At 32.4% G+C, this 16612-nt stretch overlaps 1 protein-coding gene and 1 non-coding gene across 5 annotated transcripts in view; both read left to right on the top strand.

Moving 5' to 3' along the window:
* Positions 1-16612, top strand: part of LOC118199903 (uncharacterized) — a 134938-nt gene that overhangs the window by 18690 nt on the left and 99636 nt on the right. For all 4 annotated transcript variants that reach the window (XR_015044086.1, XM_085827052.1, XM_085827051.1 and 1 more), the window contains exon 4: positions 1309-1572. Coding sequence is in view for 3 of the 4 variants with exons in the window: in XM_085827052.1 (XP_085683178.1) it covers positions 1309-1572 (264 nt within the window). In the remaining variant the exon portion in view is untranslated. The remainder of the gene's footprint in view (positions 1-1308; positions 1573-16612) is intronic.
* TRNAN-GUU (transfer RNA asparagine (anticodon GUU)) lies at positions 3807-3879 on the top strand. Its single transcript has one exon. It is a non-coding gene; the product is annotated as a tRNA-Asn (tRNA).

Below are 16612 nucleotides of genomic sequence, written 5' to 3'. Positions count from 1 at the left end.
CTTCGTACAGTGTTGCCATTGCTCGCTTTGAAATCGTTGACTTCTTTAATCAAAATTTCGTTTGTTTTACAAAATATGAAATAGATAATGAAACAAATTCGAAATTCAAAATTCCCCCTTCCAGGCACCCATGTTCGGGTGGAGGATTACGTTATTCAAAATTTGATAGCTCTAGGTGCCGTTGTTTTTTCACAATACGAGAGACATGTACATTCGTGCATTTTCTGTATTATTTAATTTCTTTAAATATAATACAGGGCGATATTATTTGGTGGCAATATTTTGGAAAGTGATGCAGACATTTAGAGTGATTCAAAGCATATTGCCATTTCGAGATTAATAGCCCTTTTTGGCTAACACGTTTTGGGGTAATAAAATTGATTTACACTAATGTGAAAGCAATGTTATATTGCTTATATAAAATCTCCTTTTAGGCCTGTAGCGCTACTATACCATGCGTCAATTTTTTCGGATTGCAGAAGTTTAGAAAGTCTAGATATAAATATTTTGAGATATATATTCAGTTTAAAATCTTTCCTTAACGAATATCTAAGAAAGGGTATGAGAGTAAATAATTATTTTTTACTTTTTCAAATACTATATATTTTTTGTAGTGACAAATGGTTGAAATTTTTTTGCGTTTTATTTGTTGCCCCAAATTTTCACAATATTTAAAAGAAAAATGGAAGAGTAATTTTTATGTGAATCGTATAGCAGTGAAGAAGAAATCTGCTGCGAAGCTAATAAAAATTCAGCGATGAGGAACAGGTTGAGATTTTTATCAAAAAGGTAATTATAAACAAAATTACATCTTCAGATTTTGATTCGAAAGCTGATAAATACAGTGGTACGGAATGAATTTAGCTGATGGCAACAATAATTTTGATTTATTTCTTTCAGCAATGAATAATAATTTTTTTCAAATACCTATTTTACCTCGTAAATACTAAGTACTCAAAGAGCTGTCATCCAAATACGGGTGACGCGATCTGATCAGAATTTTTGCTGTCACCCAAACACGGGCAGATATAGGCCTATATCTGCAGGAATATCTGGAATCTATATGCCACACGTGGCACGCGAGCCGTGCGTTGGCCATCCCTGTTCTAGTGAAAGGTTATATTAAAGCAATTTCCTGTATAGATTACTAGTAATTTTTGTTGTTTTTTATCCGACAAAACTACGGTTGTTAAGATGATAGGTAATCGAAGCTCTACTGAAAATCTTTCCTGTGAATAGGTTTCAAGTGTATCATCGAACAAGTAAATATAAGTCTGTTGCAATTATTTTTTACATATTTCTCTTCAGCGTCGAATTGGACAGCGTGTTCATCAAATCCTTGCAAAAATGGCGCCACTTGTCTGGACAATTCCGCAATTCCTGGAGCCTTCTCCTGCTCGTGCAAACATGGGTACGTGGGAGTAACATGTGCAATAAAAGATGAATGCTTTGTTCATGAAAATGGAGGCCTCTGCCATAGGGGAAAATGTACGTACTCAGACGATCGAAGATTACGAAGTTGTAGGTGCTTTTCAAAAATGTACTGGGACGATGAAGGAAAAGAATGTAAAGGTATGATTAAGTTATTTGTTTTTCTTTTTATTTCTTTTACAAACTTGCATTTTCCTCATCTGGTTGTAGATTTTGGCTACAAATAAAATGTCTTTGAATGGTTGGTTTAGACAATTTTGCTCACTGGGGGAAAAAAAAATCCAAACTCTAGTCATCTTATTTTATTTGCATGGCAACATAGGATGTAAGTAAATATTAACATCTATTTAATCTTAAAATATATACTCACAGAAATACGTAAGCTAGAAATCCAGGGATTTCTAACATACTTTATTTTAGTATTACGCTTGAAATTAATATAGCTTGCACAATGTGTAATTGCAAGTGGTAATATCCGTGTTCAAATGCCTTTAAAAGAACTTGTAGACACGTAAGCTTTGTCGGAACGAGAAGCATGAAACATCAGCTATGCCCTCGCCTGGATTCGATCCAGGGATCTCCAAATGACAGCTGAACGTTCTGACCACTTACACTACAACAGCGTAGAGGGAGTGTATGATAATACCTCACATTCTCTCCCGCTTAAAAAGGACTTAGAAGAAACGGTAGACCCAGTTGACGTAATCCAGGTGGTAACGAATTATCCTCCACCGTATGTTAACCATCCGAGCGTTAAGGATTAACTCTGAAATTTCACGATTCCTCCAAAATATCACGAATAAATGATATTTTCTTAATTATAATTAAAAAAACACTGTCACTCTGTACCTTGATTCCTTTTCTTCCAATATATATCCAACCTGAATATTAAAATCTGATAAAAAGTTTCATGGATAATGAATGCGAAAGCCACCTTTTCTTACGGAATTTTAGGTCCATAACGTTGAGAGAAAATTCGGGCGCCACAGTAGAGATATTACGGTTTTTCTCAGTCAGAAAATCAGCTAAGCTGTCACTGGGATTCTAACCATGATCTTCCAGTGCTAGTTGAACTTGTTAACCACTTACACCACGAGAGCCTGCATGGGGGAATATGGTGCGAGTAAAGAACTATTTTGTCTTTTTTTGCGAATTTTAAGGTAAATGTCCGTTCGCTTTACTGTACTTTTGTGTTACTTACAGTAGTATAGGTTAGATTAGATATATGTTTAATTGCTAAATGAACTGAAACTTGTATATTAGAGCTAAGGATATGGCAATGATGTTTCATTCCTTCTATAAAATATGTGAGTAATTCTGTGAAAAAGTAACCTACTGTTTTGTTGAGCAGTGGCTTTGCTCGTCGTATGACTGACGTTAAAATAGTGAATAGATGTTTGCGATATCATTGTTTCAATCTCTATTTTGTAATCTTTCCTTCTGAGACATTTTAGATAGTGTTTTAAGTAAAGTGACAGATAGGTTCGTCTATTACCCAACATTAAAAGCTTAGGAAACTGCAGTTAAAAACGAGAAGCAAAATGGTTGAGATGTAACAATCTCTGTGACTTAAATTTATTCTTAGCAAACGCTTGATCAGAAAGAATATAATTATGAAAGTTTGCATTTAAACCAAAACTGATTGACTGACATTTTTCTTCTTTAGAATTCTATGTTAGCGCACTTAATGAAAATTGAAAGAACCTAAAAAAATGATTTTGTATATGTTGTAAGGATTATCTTAATTTTCTAACAGTTAAATTTTAGTTAAAAGTTACTTTCCTCTCTTTTCTTAATTTCAAGCTTACAACTTTCAGCCAGAACGTGTTTTCAGAAACGTGGTTGAATGCAAATGAGGAGAAGAAGTATTTAACTGTGAAGTTCTACTGACTTCGAGAGAGAGCCAGATTTTCTATGCAGCGAGTGTTAGCTTTTGGCTATACTCTCTCGGCCGTACTTTAGGCCCTTGATAGCTTCGCCGTTATTTAGCGTTAAGGGGCCAAGAATCTTGATAGCTTCAGCTATATCTTTTAGTTAAGCTTTTAATGTTGAATAGAAGTCCTGAGTTCAAGCCCATGTAGAGGCTTTATTGTAAAACTCCAAGAAAGGAGACGCCTGTTAAATTTATTTTGAATAATAAAGGGTATTCAACCCTTCATAAGTTTATGCTTCTATCATTTTGAACTAAGCGATTATTCGCTTAACAGTTCTCAACATCCCAAACCCATTGCAGTACATTCAAGGTTTGGAACCTTACAATGTTATATTTCCTCTTTAAGTATTGTATCAATAAATATAATACATGATGTTTCATACTGAAAGGGGCAAAACGAAAGCATACCTGTTATGAGGTATTTCTCTCACCTTCTTACCGTGCCTTCGCGGTGTAGTGGTCAACACACTGAACCGTTATTTCAGAGGTCCGTGGTTCGATTCCCGGCGAAGGCTTTTTCATTTTTCATTCTTCAAAAAATATCCTAATGTGTATCTACAGCGACGACCGAACTAAAAGGGTGTTGGATGAGGATTCTCCACACCCAGGATTTGGCGATTGGGTCCCCTAAATAAAACCAGTCGTCCTTTAAAAAGGGGAGTATATAAGGTATTTCTCCCGCAGTCCTAGCGTGCTTTCGTATTGTAGTGGTTCTGAACATTAGGCTGGTGTTTCAGAGGTCCGTGGTTCGATTTCCGGCGAAGGAAATTGCTGATTTTTCATCTTGCCTGCTTTCAAAAATACCTAATGTCTCTCCACTGCAATTACTTTATTTTGATAAATCAAATTTTTAGAGAAACTATAGTTATCTTAGTTTCGATAGATGTTCTATGCGTGCCCCTCCGGTGACATGGCAAATATCTATGTGATATTCCAGTTCCAGATACGCTCTTGATAGAACATCCTTTGTTAATGATAAAGCACTTCCTTTATTCATTTCTTCTGTTGCTGTATGTTCTTCTCGAACACTTTATCTTTAACAAAACCTCACAGAGAAAACCCACAAGGCCTAGATCTAGGGATCTCGGTGGCTAACAAAGCAGTGGCATATCATTCGACCCAGCATAGTCAATCCAGGTATGAGGTAGATTATCATTCAGGTGCTCTACCCCATCCCTGGTTCCATCGGATAGACCAGCGGTTTTCAACCTTTTGACTAACGCGTGCCATCTTCAGAAAATTGAAAAACATTAGTACCACTAGTACATTTGTCAATGATTAGTTTTCAGTTTCCCAATAGAAATATTTTAAAAAAATGTTTTGCCATTTGCACAGTCTATTGGCTATTTGTTTTAAATTTGAACACATAAAGAATATTAGATCAAAAATTGATTACCATTTTTACTAGCAAAATTTAAGTTATAATAATTTAATTCTAAAATTTAATGCGAAATTTGGGTCTGTTTAAGAAAGACCAATTTCTTTATGTCTGTCTGGTGTCATTTCACTTAGTTTTAACCGTAAATTAGGATCCACTTTTAATTTTGTTCTGTATTCATTTTTCAAATATAACATGAAAGACAATCCTTGTACACACAAATAGGTTGTGCACAAAGGCAATAAAAATTTAATAGCTTTATTTGAAATGTCTTTAAATTCTTTTTTTTCGGTTCAGCCAAAAATTAACAAGTGTGCTATTTTTAAAATCTTCTGTTAGAGTTCGATCATAGGAATTGTCTATCAATTGTTCTTTTTTCTTCCCGAGATTTTTGAATTTAGTAGTTAAAATTAATTTGCATTCCACCTATTTTTTCTCTTGTGTACCACAGGTTGAGAATCGCTGGGATAAACTATATTCAGGTATCGTTCGTAAGTTTTTATGCCAATGTGGTGGAGCAACGTCTTGTTGCAGAATGAAGCCAGGAGCCGTTTACCCCAACTGAGAGAACAAACACTCTGATAACAGATCTTGGTAAATGTGCCCGTTAATCTACATTTAACGAATGAAAGAAGGACCAAAAAACACAAGTGTAATAAACAGGGCGGAAGACGTTTAACTTTGGAGAACCACGTTCATGTTCCATTATAACACATGGATTTTCCGTCCCCCAAAATCGTAAATTATGGCGATTATCTTCACCAGAAGCATGAAAAGTGGCTTCAACCATAAAACACAAGTCCGTTCGTAAGTCCGTCCTCCAGGTTATCATGCAAATTATAACAGAAAGCTTTACTCAACGGTTTGTCGGAAAGTTTTTACGCTTGCACAATCTGAAAGGTACATGGTCGAAATTGTACAGGCTTCCATAATGCAAGCCACGGCGCTACACGAGACACAATGAGTTCAGAACTCGCATGACGCGTTGATTTTGTCGAACTTTTTAAAAAATTGACAAAATTTTTCAACCACTTCGGTTCTGGCTGCTGTACGTCCCGGGCTGGTTTTCTCACACAAGAAGCCCAACTTCTGAAACTGCTTCGCGCGTCGTTCGATATTGCGACGATGCTGTAGTTCTTGACCAAATTTCGTGCGAAAATGTCTTTGAATGAAAATAACAGATAATGTTTTGGCGCATTCCGAAACAGAGTACGCTTTCTCCTGCATGGATACCTCCATTTTGATTAACAGTGCCTCCAGCTGCGAATTCATAACCAGAAGAATTTTCGCTGTTGCCAGATAAAAGTTGTATAATTGTATTTTCAGAATTAAATTTGTTTCGGCTTAATAAATCAATTACAGAATTTGTAATGTGTTACTCTTTTTTTGTTCCATTCAATGTGAAACACTCTGTACATAGAATAATAATGGTTATACCATTTATTTTATAAAAAATAAGTAATAAGTAATATTTTCAGATCATAGCATTTTATATCTAGTATGAAACATCATTTTACATCTAGTAAAATCAGTGCATTTTATATGTAGTATGAAACTTATGAATTAAAAAAAATAAAAATCTGAAAGGTTTCAGATTTTAAATTACGCACAAAGGGGCGTTTTTTAAACATTTTATGCGTTACCTTTATTTATTAAATATCATGTCCTCGGCATTTAAACCGTAAAATCCAGTTCAACAGCAAGATCGCAAAATAATTTTTAAATGAGCATATCTTTAGAATTTCTGATACACAGTCTCGCGCAATGGAGATAAGAACGTTCTTTTTTCCGTACAGTGTTGCCATTGCTCGCTTTGAAATCGTTTTGTTTGTTAATAAGAAATTCGTTCAAGTGTTACAAAATATGAAATCGATAATGAAACAAATTTTAAATTCAAATTAGGGCTTTCACATGCCCATAGTCTATGGAAGATTACGTTAGTCAGATTTTGATGGCTCTAGGTACCGTTGTTTTATCACATTGGGTGAAACATACATACAATTCATGCATATTATTCATTATTTAATTTCTTCAAATATAATACAGGGCGATAATATTTGGTGGCAACAATTTGAAAAGTGAAACAACGCTTATCGTGAATCGATGCAAAATGCGAAAACGATATTAATAGTCCTTCTGAGAAAATTGCCAGTTTGGACTAATAATCTTTTGAAACTGATTTGCTTGTATCAAAATTATCAGTTTCGTTGCATATATTTGATTAGTTTATAAAATAAAAATTTACAGACTTATAAAATAAGTTTTCAAAATTTCAAAAATTCGTTAAAGTTTTAGAGAATATGAAATCGGTAATAAAACAAATTCCGTATTTCAAATTTGTGCTTTCACATGCCCATATTCGCAGTAGGATTACGTCATTCAAAATTCGATGGCTCTATGTACCGTTGTAATATCACAATGCGAAAAATATACATACATTTAAGCAGATTTTTCATTATTTAATTTCTTCAAATATAATGCTGGACTCTAACATTTGGTGGCAACAATTTGAAAAGTGAAACGGACATTTATAGTGAACTATATGAAAGAAGCTATAACTTACCAAACCTCACGGACTGGAGGAAACTGTATTCGCCAAAGTCCTCATCTCCTTTCTTCTTGCTTAAAAGCAAGACTGCTACAGATTGCTAACATAAAATCGGAAAACGAAAACAATAGTCCTTCAGGGACAATTAATTTCTTTGGACTAATAATTAATTTCTGTTCACATCTTTGCTTAGTTTAAATTGACCATTCATATGACCGTAAGAAAGTATCGGACATAAGACATTGCAAAAGCTGTAATTAGATTACGTAATTTTTACATTTGTTTATCAAATGTTACTAAAGCTTTCGTAAATACAGTGATAAGTTTTCTTTGCCGTTCAGGCTGATATCAGAAAACTTCAGAAATATGGTCGGTAACAAAGCATGATCTTTGATCTTCGATCTGTAAGAAATACTTTGCTGCGAGATGCAGTAACGAGAAAAACATATTTTCTCTTTTGGACTAGACATACAATAACAGAAGCTATTTTTTTCTGTTGAAGTATTACATAGAATTACCACTGCAACCAGAATTATGTTGATAAAACTTAAAAACATGCAAACATGCTTATTTACTACTATAGAACCTATAACTATCTTCAAATATGTTAATAAATCCTAAAATGTTGTTATACATTATAAAATATAATCAGAATTTATGAACAATAAACATTATAAAATTTGTTAATAAATATTACGAAATGTAAATTAACATTATTCATGTAATTCTTATAAAATATTACATAAGTCCTCAGGAGTCGTTATAATGTTTAGAAACAACCTAAACAAATGATTACATTTATATTCAAAGAATTAGTTACAACGTTTTTAAACGTTTCATTAAAAACTCTTTTTACTTCCTTGTACGAAGTAAATAAAGTATTGTAATCGCGAAAATCCTCGGGTATAATATTTTAACAAAAATATCCATTTTGACCGCTCTGGTATCCATTTGAGTGATGTTTCTGAGTAACATCTGTATGTATGGGCAGAATAAAGGACTTTTTCCCCGAAACAGATTGTAAAATGAACTCAGATTTTTTCGTGACATCTGTACATACATCTGTACTGGGCGCGCGTCATCGATGTGTCCGCAAGGAAGAGTAGGGACGATCTGGTTTACTTTAACACTGAAACCTATGGCGTTTGCATCATATAACTCTTTTTAATTATTAAATGTGACACGTTGTATAGTAATGAGATTATGAAACTCACAGTTTTTTTCAAATAGGATTTAATACATCTCATTAAAGCACTTTTTACTGCGTTTCGCGTATTGTTTTCACGCGTGATTCTTGTTCAAACATCTTTACTTTGATAAAACGGTAAAAACTCCAAGCACAAAAATTTATGAACTTAACTGTGCGTAAATATTATAATATAAATAAGTAAAATTAAATAAGATTGATAGTACGCGATGCTTTGAAATAAATAAGGTAAAATTAAACAAGATCTGATAATTTTTTTAAAAAAAATTTAATGAACATTTTCAGGCAGTGATTTTCAAAAGTATAATAACATTACGAAACGATTATTTATTTGATTATATCATCATTAAATTATTAACATTAAAGTGGATTATTTATTTTAGTAGTTTATAAAATTCGGACCCTAAAATTATCTTAGTGTAATGAAGGGAGACAAAAGATAAAATAAAATCTAGAAGCACACAGATTTTATATTACGCCCAAAAGGAACCTTTTTTTTTTAACGTTTTGTGTGTTACCTATATTTATTGAATATCATGTTCTTCGCCCGTAAACCACATTTGAAACATCGACCGTAACATTTGAAAACAGCATATCTTTAGAATTTCCGCACTGGAGATAAAAATGTTATTTTCCGTACAATGTTGCCATTGATCGCTTTAAAATCGTTGAATTTGTTAATAAAAAAATCCGTTAAACGTTTTACAAAATATGAAATAGATAATAAAACAAATTCGAAATTCGGCCGTCCAGATGCCCATGTTCGGGTGGAGGATTACATTATTCAAAATTTGATGGCTCTAGATACCGTCGTTTTTGCCACAGTGCGAGAAACATACATGTATTCATGCAGATTCTTCATTATTTAATTTCTTTAAATATAATACAGGGCGATAATATTTGGTAACAACAATTTTCAAGGAGACACGGACATTTATAGTGAAACAGCGTGAAATGTCTCTTCGAGCTAATATATTAAATTAACCGTAAATAAAAAAAAATTTATGCAGAACTAAAAATAAATTTTAAAAAATAATCACTGTAAAATACAAGCAAAATTAATTATTACGGTTAAATACAATTTTAATATTAGAATTAAATGTATAAAAATTAAGGAGTCAAAAGCGTTTATCACTATGATGTATTATGAAATATAATTGAAATAAAATTCCTTTATAGAAATTGTGCTATAATACTCATTTATAATTTTAAAAAAGCAGCACAATTTAGAATTTAAAAAAAAAACTTTCAAAAATTCGTTTTTAAATATTTTAGTATTTTTTACTTATTTACACCAATGAAAAGCATAAAAATTGCTTGTTTGAAATTTTCTATTAGTTCAGATTAAAAATATTATTTTCTAAAAGAAGTACTTACAAATTTCCTTACAGCATAGGAAAAGCTAAAAAAACATCCAGCCCTGAAAGCATGCAATAGCTTTATAATTACAAATAATTATTAATATTCAACGTTAATTATGATTGATAACTATGCTAAATTTTTAAAAATCAATCTCAGTTTCAAAAATAAAAATATGGAGAAATTCGAATTTGTGAAATGAGGCGCTACAACCAGCTTTTTCTTGACAATTATACACACTGCAATAGGCAACCACTGTTAAATTTCTGCAAGTCGTCCCTACTCCTCCGGATGTGATCAAGGTGACAGCCGGGAACGTGTCAGACGAGGGAGAAAACCCATTTGGGTTAGTCTATTTCTTATAAGGTCTATGCTGCATTAAGGGTTACGTAAGATCGCATGATTAATTTGAATGACGCAGTTTAGACTTAAGCGCTATTTTTAGGACAGATAGAGGAAGTTCCAAAATGAAATAGAAAATAAAAGAGGTTATAGTGAATTAAATTTAAAAGTTTGCTTTCATATTTTTTATCTTACACACACACACACATATATATATATACTAGCAGCTACGCTGCCAGCCTTCGTCTGGCTTTTAAATGTACAGGAAAAATGCCTGAAGGGAACACCAAACGTTAAATTTAAAAACTGCGCAAAATTTTACTCTGAAGAACAACTTCATCAAATAAATAAATAAACAAATAAAAATAAAAATTAAAAATTAAAAACAAAATCTGAAAGGTTTCACATTTTAAATTACGTCCAAATGGGCGTTTTTTTAACGTTTTGTGTGTTACCTTTATTTATTAAATATCATGTTCTTCACTTAAACCATGAAATTCAGTTCAATAGCAATGTCGCAAAATTATTTTAAAATTTATATTATTAAATGCCAAAACACATTATATTTAAATTACATTTATATTTATTAAATATAAAATAGTTCTTAACAAAGTTTGGGAAAAAAAAATCATGAAAGTTGCACCTTTACTGCGGGTACCAACCAAATCTGTGATTTTCTGCCAACATTTTGATAGTTTTTCAACTTTCAGAAACTTGATGGCCGCTTGTCCAAAAGCAGATCCACCTTATTTCGGACGTCCCATGCAGAATGAAAGATAGCACCAGCAGGATGTAGCTGCAGCTGTGAAAAAAAGGTAGAAGTCCGAAGGAGTGATGTCGGAACTATATGGTGGGCGGGGCAAAAGATCCCATTCGAGTCTGCCCAGAATCCAGCCGTTGAATGCAGACACATATGGTCTTGCATTATCTTGATGGAGCATTACTTTTTTTCGCCGGAACTCAGTTCGAAGATTTTCCTTAATAACAACGTCAACACGAACTACACCTTACTGTCGCGGGTTTTTACCTTTTTCCAGATACTCTTTATGGGTAATACCAAGGCAATCCCACCGGGTACAAAGCATGATCTTTTTGTTAGTCAAACTACGCTTTGCGACGCTGCAAGCGGGCTTACCGGATGCAGATAAATCCTCTTTTTGGCCTGGGTTGTTACCGTAAATCCCCTTTTCATCTAGGTCCAGAACCAGTCTGAACGGGTTCAGAATTTTTTCTTTGTGTCCTTGAATGTTGAGGAAATTAGTGCAGGCACGAACATGTCTATTGTTATCTGCTTGAATCAGCAATTCAACTTGTTACTCAAAGTTAAGCAATGCATAGAGCGACTAATGGACATGGCACCATCATCTAACTAATTAGCAAACTCTCGAGTGGTCGCGTACTGATCTTCTACCATAAGTTCTCGGAGGCGGGCTTCATCAACATCAGTAGGCGCTCTGCTTCTTGAATGTCATAGTATCCCTTTTTCTTTTTTTAGTCCAAAGAGGCTTTGTCTCTGAGGGACTATTGTTTTCGTTTTGCGATTTTGCGTCGATTCACTCTGAATGTCCGTTTCAGTTTTCAAACTGCTGTCACCAAATATTTCCGTCTTGTATTATATTTGTAGAAATTAAATAATGAAGAATCTGCATAAATGTATGTCTTGCATGTCTCGCATTGTGATAAAACAACGGTACCTAGAGCCATCCAATTTCGAGTGACGTAATCCTACTGCGAATATGAGCATCTGGAAGCCCAAATTTGAAATTTGGAATTTGTTTTATTATCGATTTCTTATTTTGTAAAACTTTAAAGAAATTTTGATTAGCAAACTCAAGGATTTCATAGCGAGCAATGGCAACGTGGAACAAAAGAAACATTTTTATCTCCAGCGCCTGAGACTCTGTACCGGAAGTTCTAAAGATTTGCTCAATTTAAAATTATTTTGCGATATTGCTGATTGAATTGAATTTCATATTTTAAGTGGGAAGAACATGATATTTAATACAGAAAGGTAACACACAAAAGGTTAAAAAAACGCCAATTTGGACGTAATTTAAAATATGAAACCTTTTAGACTTTTTTCTTTGCTTTTCTGTTTGCTTTGTCGGGAAGTGAGAAATGAATTAATTGAATGAGAAAAATATTTCTGTGAAATTCGAGGAAATAGGTTTAAATGCAGCAAAAAATGTGTATAATTTAACAGGCTGCTCAAGGAAGTCTTGTTGTATCCACATCAGATATTTTTAATAACTATTGTAGGAAGCTGGCCGTGCAAACGGCTAGTTATTGAAAAAAGCATTTTGATTTGTTTTTAAGTAAATTAATAACAAGATTACAGAAAAAGAAGTGCGATAAAAGTCTAACATATTAAAATAATGATTTTGCCGTTTAATGTTGGTGAAAGAAAGAGAAATAAAAGCTAAGTAAAATGGAAATTAAATAAGATGGATATGAAAATATTAGCGAAAAGGAAGAACAATAAACAAATGATGGCATCTTTTGAGATGGGTGCAAGCTGAAATGAATTGAATCGCAAATTTTGATGTTTGGACCGAATGGTGAAAAGTTTCAGAATGGTTTACTAAACAGTTTGTGTAAATGAAAAATTTTGAGAAATTTCAACATGCAAATGAAAAAAATTCTTTTGTGAGGCTAAAAATTTAAAATCATGAGCAAGAGACTAACAATGATTAGTTAAAAAAAATACAAGTTTCTAATTTTTTTACGGAAAGTATAGATTCCTTAAGGTAACCGACCTCGTTCGAAGGGCGTTTTTCAAAATGTTTGTTATATTTTTGAATTTAAGTGATTTTTTAATGAATTCTACTCAAACTTAAATGTAATCACTGCAAAAGCGATAAAAAATCATTACTTTGAGAAATGTACTCAAAAAACTGAAAATTTTATATCAAAATTAATAAAAATATCAACCATCACTGACAAGAAAATATTATTGATAAAAATCTATTTTCGGCTTTATTTTATACATACTACTTAGAAACATGTATTGAACCAGAATAATTTGAAAATATTGATTCACTAGCAAAATATGCTCAAATATGTCAGTAAACACTAAATGTTTTTAAAAAATACACACGCTATTGAAGAGAAAATGATGTAACTTAAATTCTATGGGATTAATTTTTTAACTGCTGTCTACATTATGTATAATAATGTATAAAACGTGTGTGCAAAATTTCAAGTGATTCTATAATGAACGTTTAGAGTTATCATGGTTGCCGTGAACAGAAATCATGAAAAAAACAACTATTCAAAAATCATGTTTAAAGTTTTCAGATTGTTACATGACATTATATACACAAATATTCACTAAAAATGCTCCTGCGTTATATGTGACAAAGTGAGAGTATAACATTTAAAAGAATAGAAACCTCAACGTTATGATTGCCTTTAATTTCATCAAAATCACTTTTTTTATTTGGAATAAATGTTCTAGATAATTTCATAGACAGATGTTTCAGTTTCATTGTGATTACCAGCATGAACAGTCACATATTTAGTGTATTAGTCGCTGTAAAATTTTAGCTTTTTTGAATGACTACGTATAAATTTTGGCAATCTCGAACTTTCGATTATTAAACAGAATAAAAAAAGCGCAGAAAAATGATCTTTAGCTGATAAATTAGTGGAGGAAATTTGTACACAAAACCGAAATACCGAAATCTCAATGTAAACAAAACAATAAGTTTGAAACGTTGTTGCCAAATGTAAAAGAGAAAATACATAATGAAAATACTTTGCCAGATTCTCCAAACATATCGAAAAGCTTAAAATTATTTAATTTATATATAACACAGAAAAAAGTGGAAGTGGCACCTTTAATTTGTCCTTTAAACTTTAACTTCCGGTGTGGCAGACAGTTACTTCCGGTCTGTTGTATCTCAGAAAAACGGGTATATCTCCACTTCTAATCAACATATCAAGAAGAGAAAAGCTGTTTTCGATAGCTAAGAATATGCCCTTAAAAATATTAAATTAAAAAAAATGAGTTTTTCAGTCGAAATCGGCCTTTTGAACGAGGTGGGTTACCTTAAGGAATGTTTATCAGTGAAAGTTTTAAAGCTTGTTTAATTCTTTTGATAGGTAATAAGCCTCTGATTTTCATTAATATTCATTACGAAGTGTATTTATGTTGATCATCATCAAAAAATCATTGCAATAAAATCAGATATTGAATAAATGTAAGTCATGATGTACAATTCAGAACTACTATTTTGTAATTTATGAATAAAAACAAAAGGCGACGAGAAATATTTAGCAATCACAACAACTAAACTTCAAACAATAGAAAAGTTAGCTCACATTCGAATGCAAAATGATTTTAACAGAAATTAAACTTTATTCTTTTATTTTACTGCTCAAGTTTCTTCAAATTTCTTAGTATCTTAGTAACAAAATCGTTTCATGATTAAATATTTCAACGTTTTTTACTATTTTTCGAAGTCATAATTAAAAGTCTCGTCGCTTTTTATTATTTGTTTCGTGGTGTTATTATTTTTGTCGCTTCTTGTTACTTATTTTCGTCGCGTTTTTACTTCCTTGTACGAAGTAAAGGTAGTACTGTAACCGCGAAAATTTTAGGGTATCATATTTCAAAGAATATATCCATTTGAATTGCTATTGAATGCAATTTAATGATTTTTCGGGAGACATCTGCGCGTAAAGAGAGAATAAAGGAGCCTTTTTCTCAAAATGGGTTGCAAAAAGCATTTAAAATGAATTCAGGAGAGAATATTTCATGACATCTGTACGTATATACGTTTCATGATGTCTATTTCGGGTACCATATTTCAGAGAATATATCCATTTGGATTGCTATCGAATGCAATTTGATGATTTTTAGGGTGACATTCGCGCATAAGGAGAGAATAAAGGAGCCTTTTTCTCAAAATGGGTTGCAAAAAGGATTTAAAATGAATTCAGAAGAGAATATTTCATGACGTCTGTATGCATATACGTTTCATGATGTCTGTTTCGGGTACCATATTTCAGAGAATATATCCATTTGGATTGCTATCGAATGCAATTTGATGATTTTTCGGGTGACATCTGCGCGTAAGGAGAGAATAAAGGAGCCTTTTTCTCAAAATGGGTTGCAAAAAGGATTTAAAATGAATTCAGAAGAGAATATTTCATGACGTCTGTATGCATATACGTTTCATGATGTCTGTTTCGGGTACCATATTTCAGAGAATATATCCATTTGGATTGCTATCGAATGCAATTTGATGATTTTTAGGGTGACATTTGCGCATAAGGAGAGAATAAAGGAGCCTTTTTCTCAAAATGGGTTGCAAAAAGGATTTAAAATGAATTCAGAAGAGAATATTTGATAACGTCTGTACGCATGTACGTTTCATGATGTCTGTTTCGGTATCATATTTCAGAGAATATATCCATTTGGATTGCTATCGAATGCAATTTAATGATTTTTCGGGTGACATCTGCGCATAAGAAGAAAATAAAGGAGCCTTTTTCTCAAAATGTGTTGCAAAAAGGATTTAAAATGAATTCAGAAGAGATTATTTTATGACGTCTGTACGTAATGTAGGTACATATCTCGCATGACTCAAAAACGGGCTTCCTCAGAACATTGAAATTTTGTATATAGGACTGCTATAACATGTAGTTGTGTACCTCCCTTTTTGGTTGCAATCGGTTGCACCAAAAGTATAGAAATATATATATTTACACCCACTCTGTTACTGTGTTTCGTGAACTCAGTTTCTTTATTCATAGATGTTGATAAATTGTACACTTTTTGCTTTAAAAATGGTTGATATATGTTGTTCTTATCTTCCGGTTCAGGATTTTATGCCTTTAGTTAATCTGCATGCAATAGTTGTAGAATTATGAACAATTTAAAAGTTATTTAAGTGCGGCTAAGCCTAATTTTTTTACCGTAGCAGCCATATTTGTTTACATTTGAAACTTAGAAGAATAATGAATTAAGGCAGTATCTGCATCTTCAGTGTCTTTTTGTCGAGTGAAACCCAAAGTAAACTTTCAGTTTTGTTCACCGAAAAATCTGCCTTCGTGCTCGCTGGAGGAATTGCTCATTTTTGCGTAGAAACTCTAAGTTTACTTTTAAAAACTGTTTTTTTAAATTGTTTTAACTGGATTTGGTGTTTTATATTTTTCTATATGTTTCAATTTTTAATGAAGATATTTTGAGGTTTTATGTATTTCTGCCTTGCCGTGAAGTGAGAAATGAATTAATTGAATGAGAAATATATCTCTAATGAAATTCTAGGAAATAAATTTAAGTGAAATGCTGCAAAAAATGCGTATAATTTAATATTCATCAGATTTATTTATTTATTTATTTTGTCGCTTTTTTTAATTTTAAGTTTTTATTTGGTTGTAGATTGCAAGCAAATGCTGCTATGCCAA

The sequence above is a fragment of the Stegodyphus dumicola genome, chromosome 11 (genome assembly GCF_044657685.1).
Source record: "Stegodyphus dumicola isolate Sdum_Otavi_A_Nest chromosome 11, ASM4465768v1".
Lineage (NCBI taxonomy): Eukaryota > Metazoa > Arthropoda > Arachnida > Araneae > Eresidae > Stegodyphus > Stegodyphus dumicola.
Note: the sequence above shows the minus strand (reverse complement) of the source record. Positions and strands in the feature narration are given on the sequence as shown.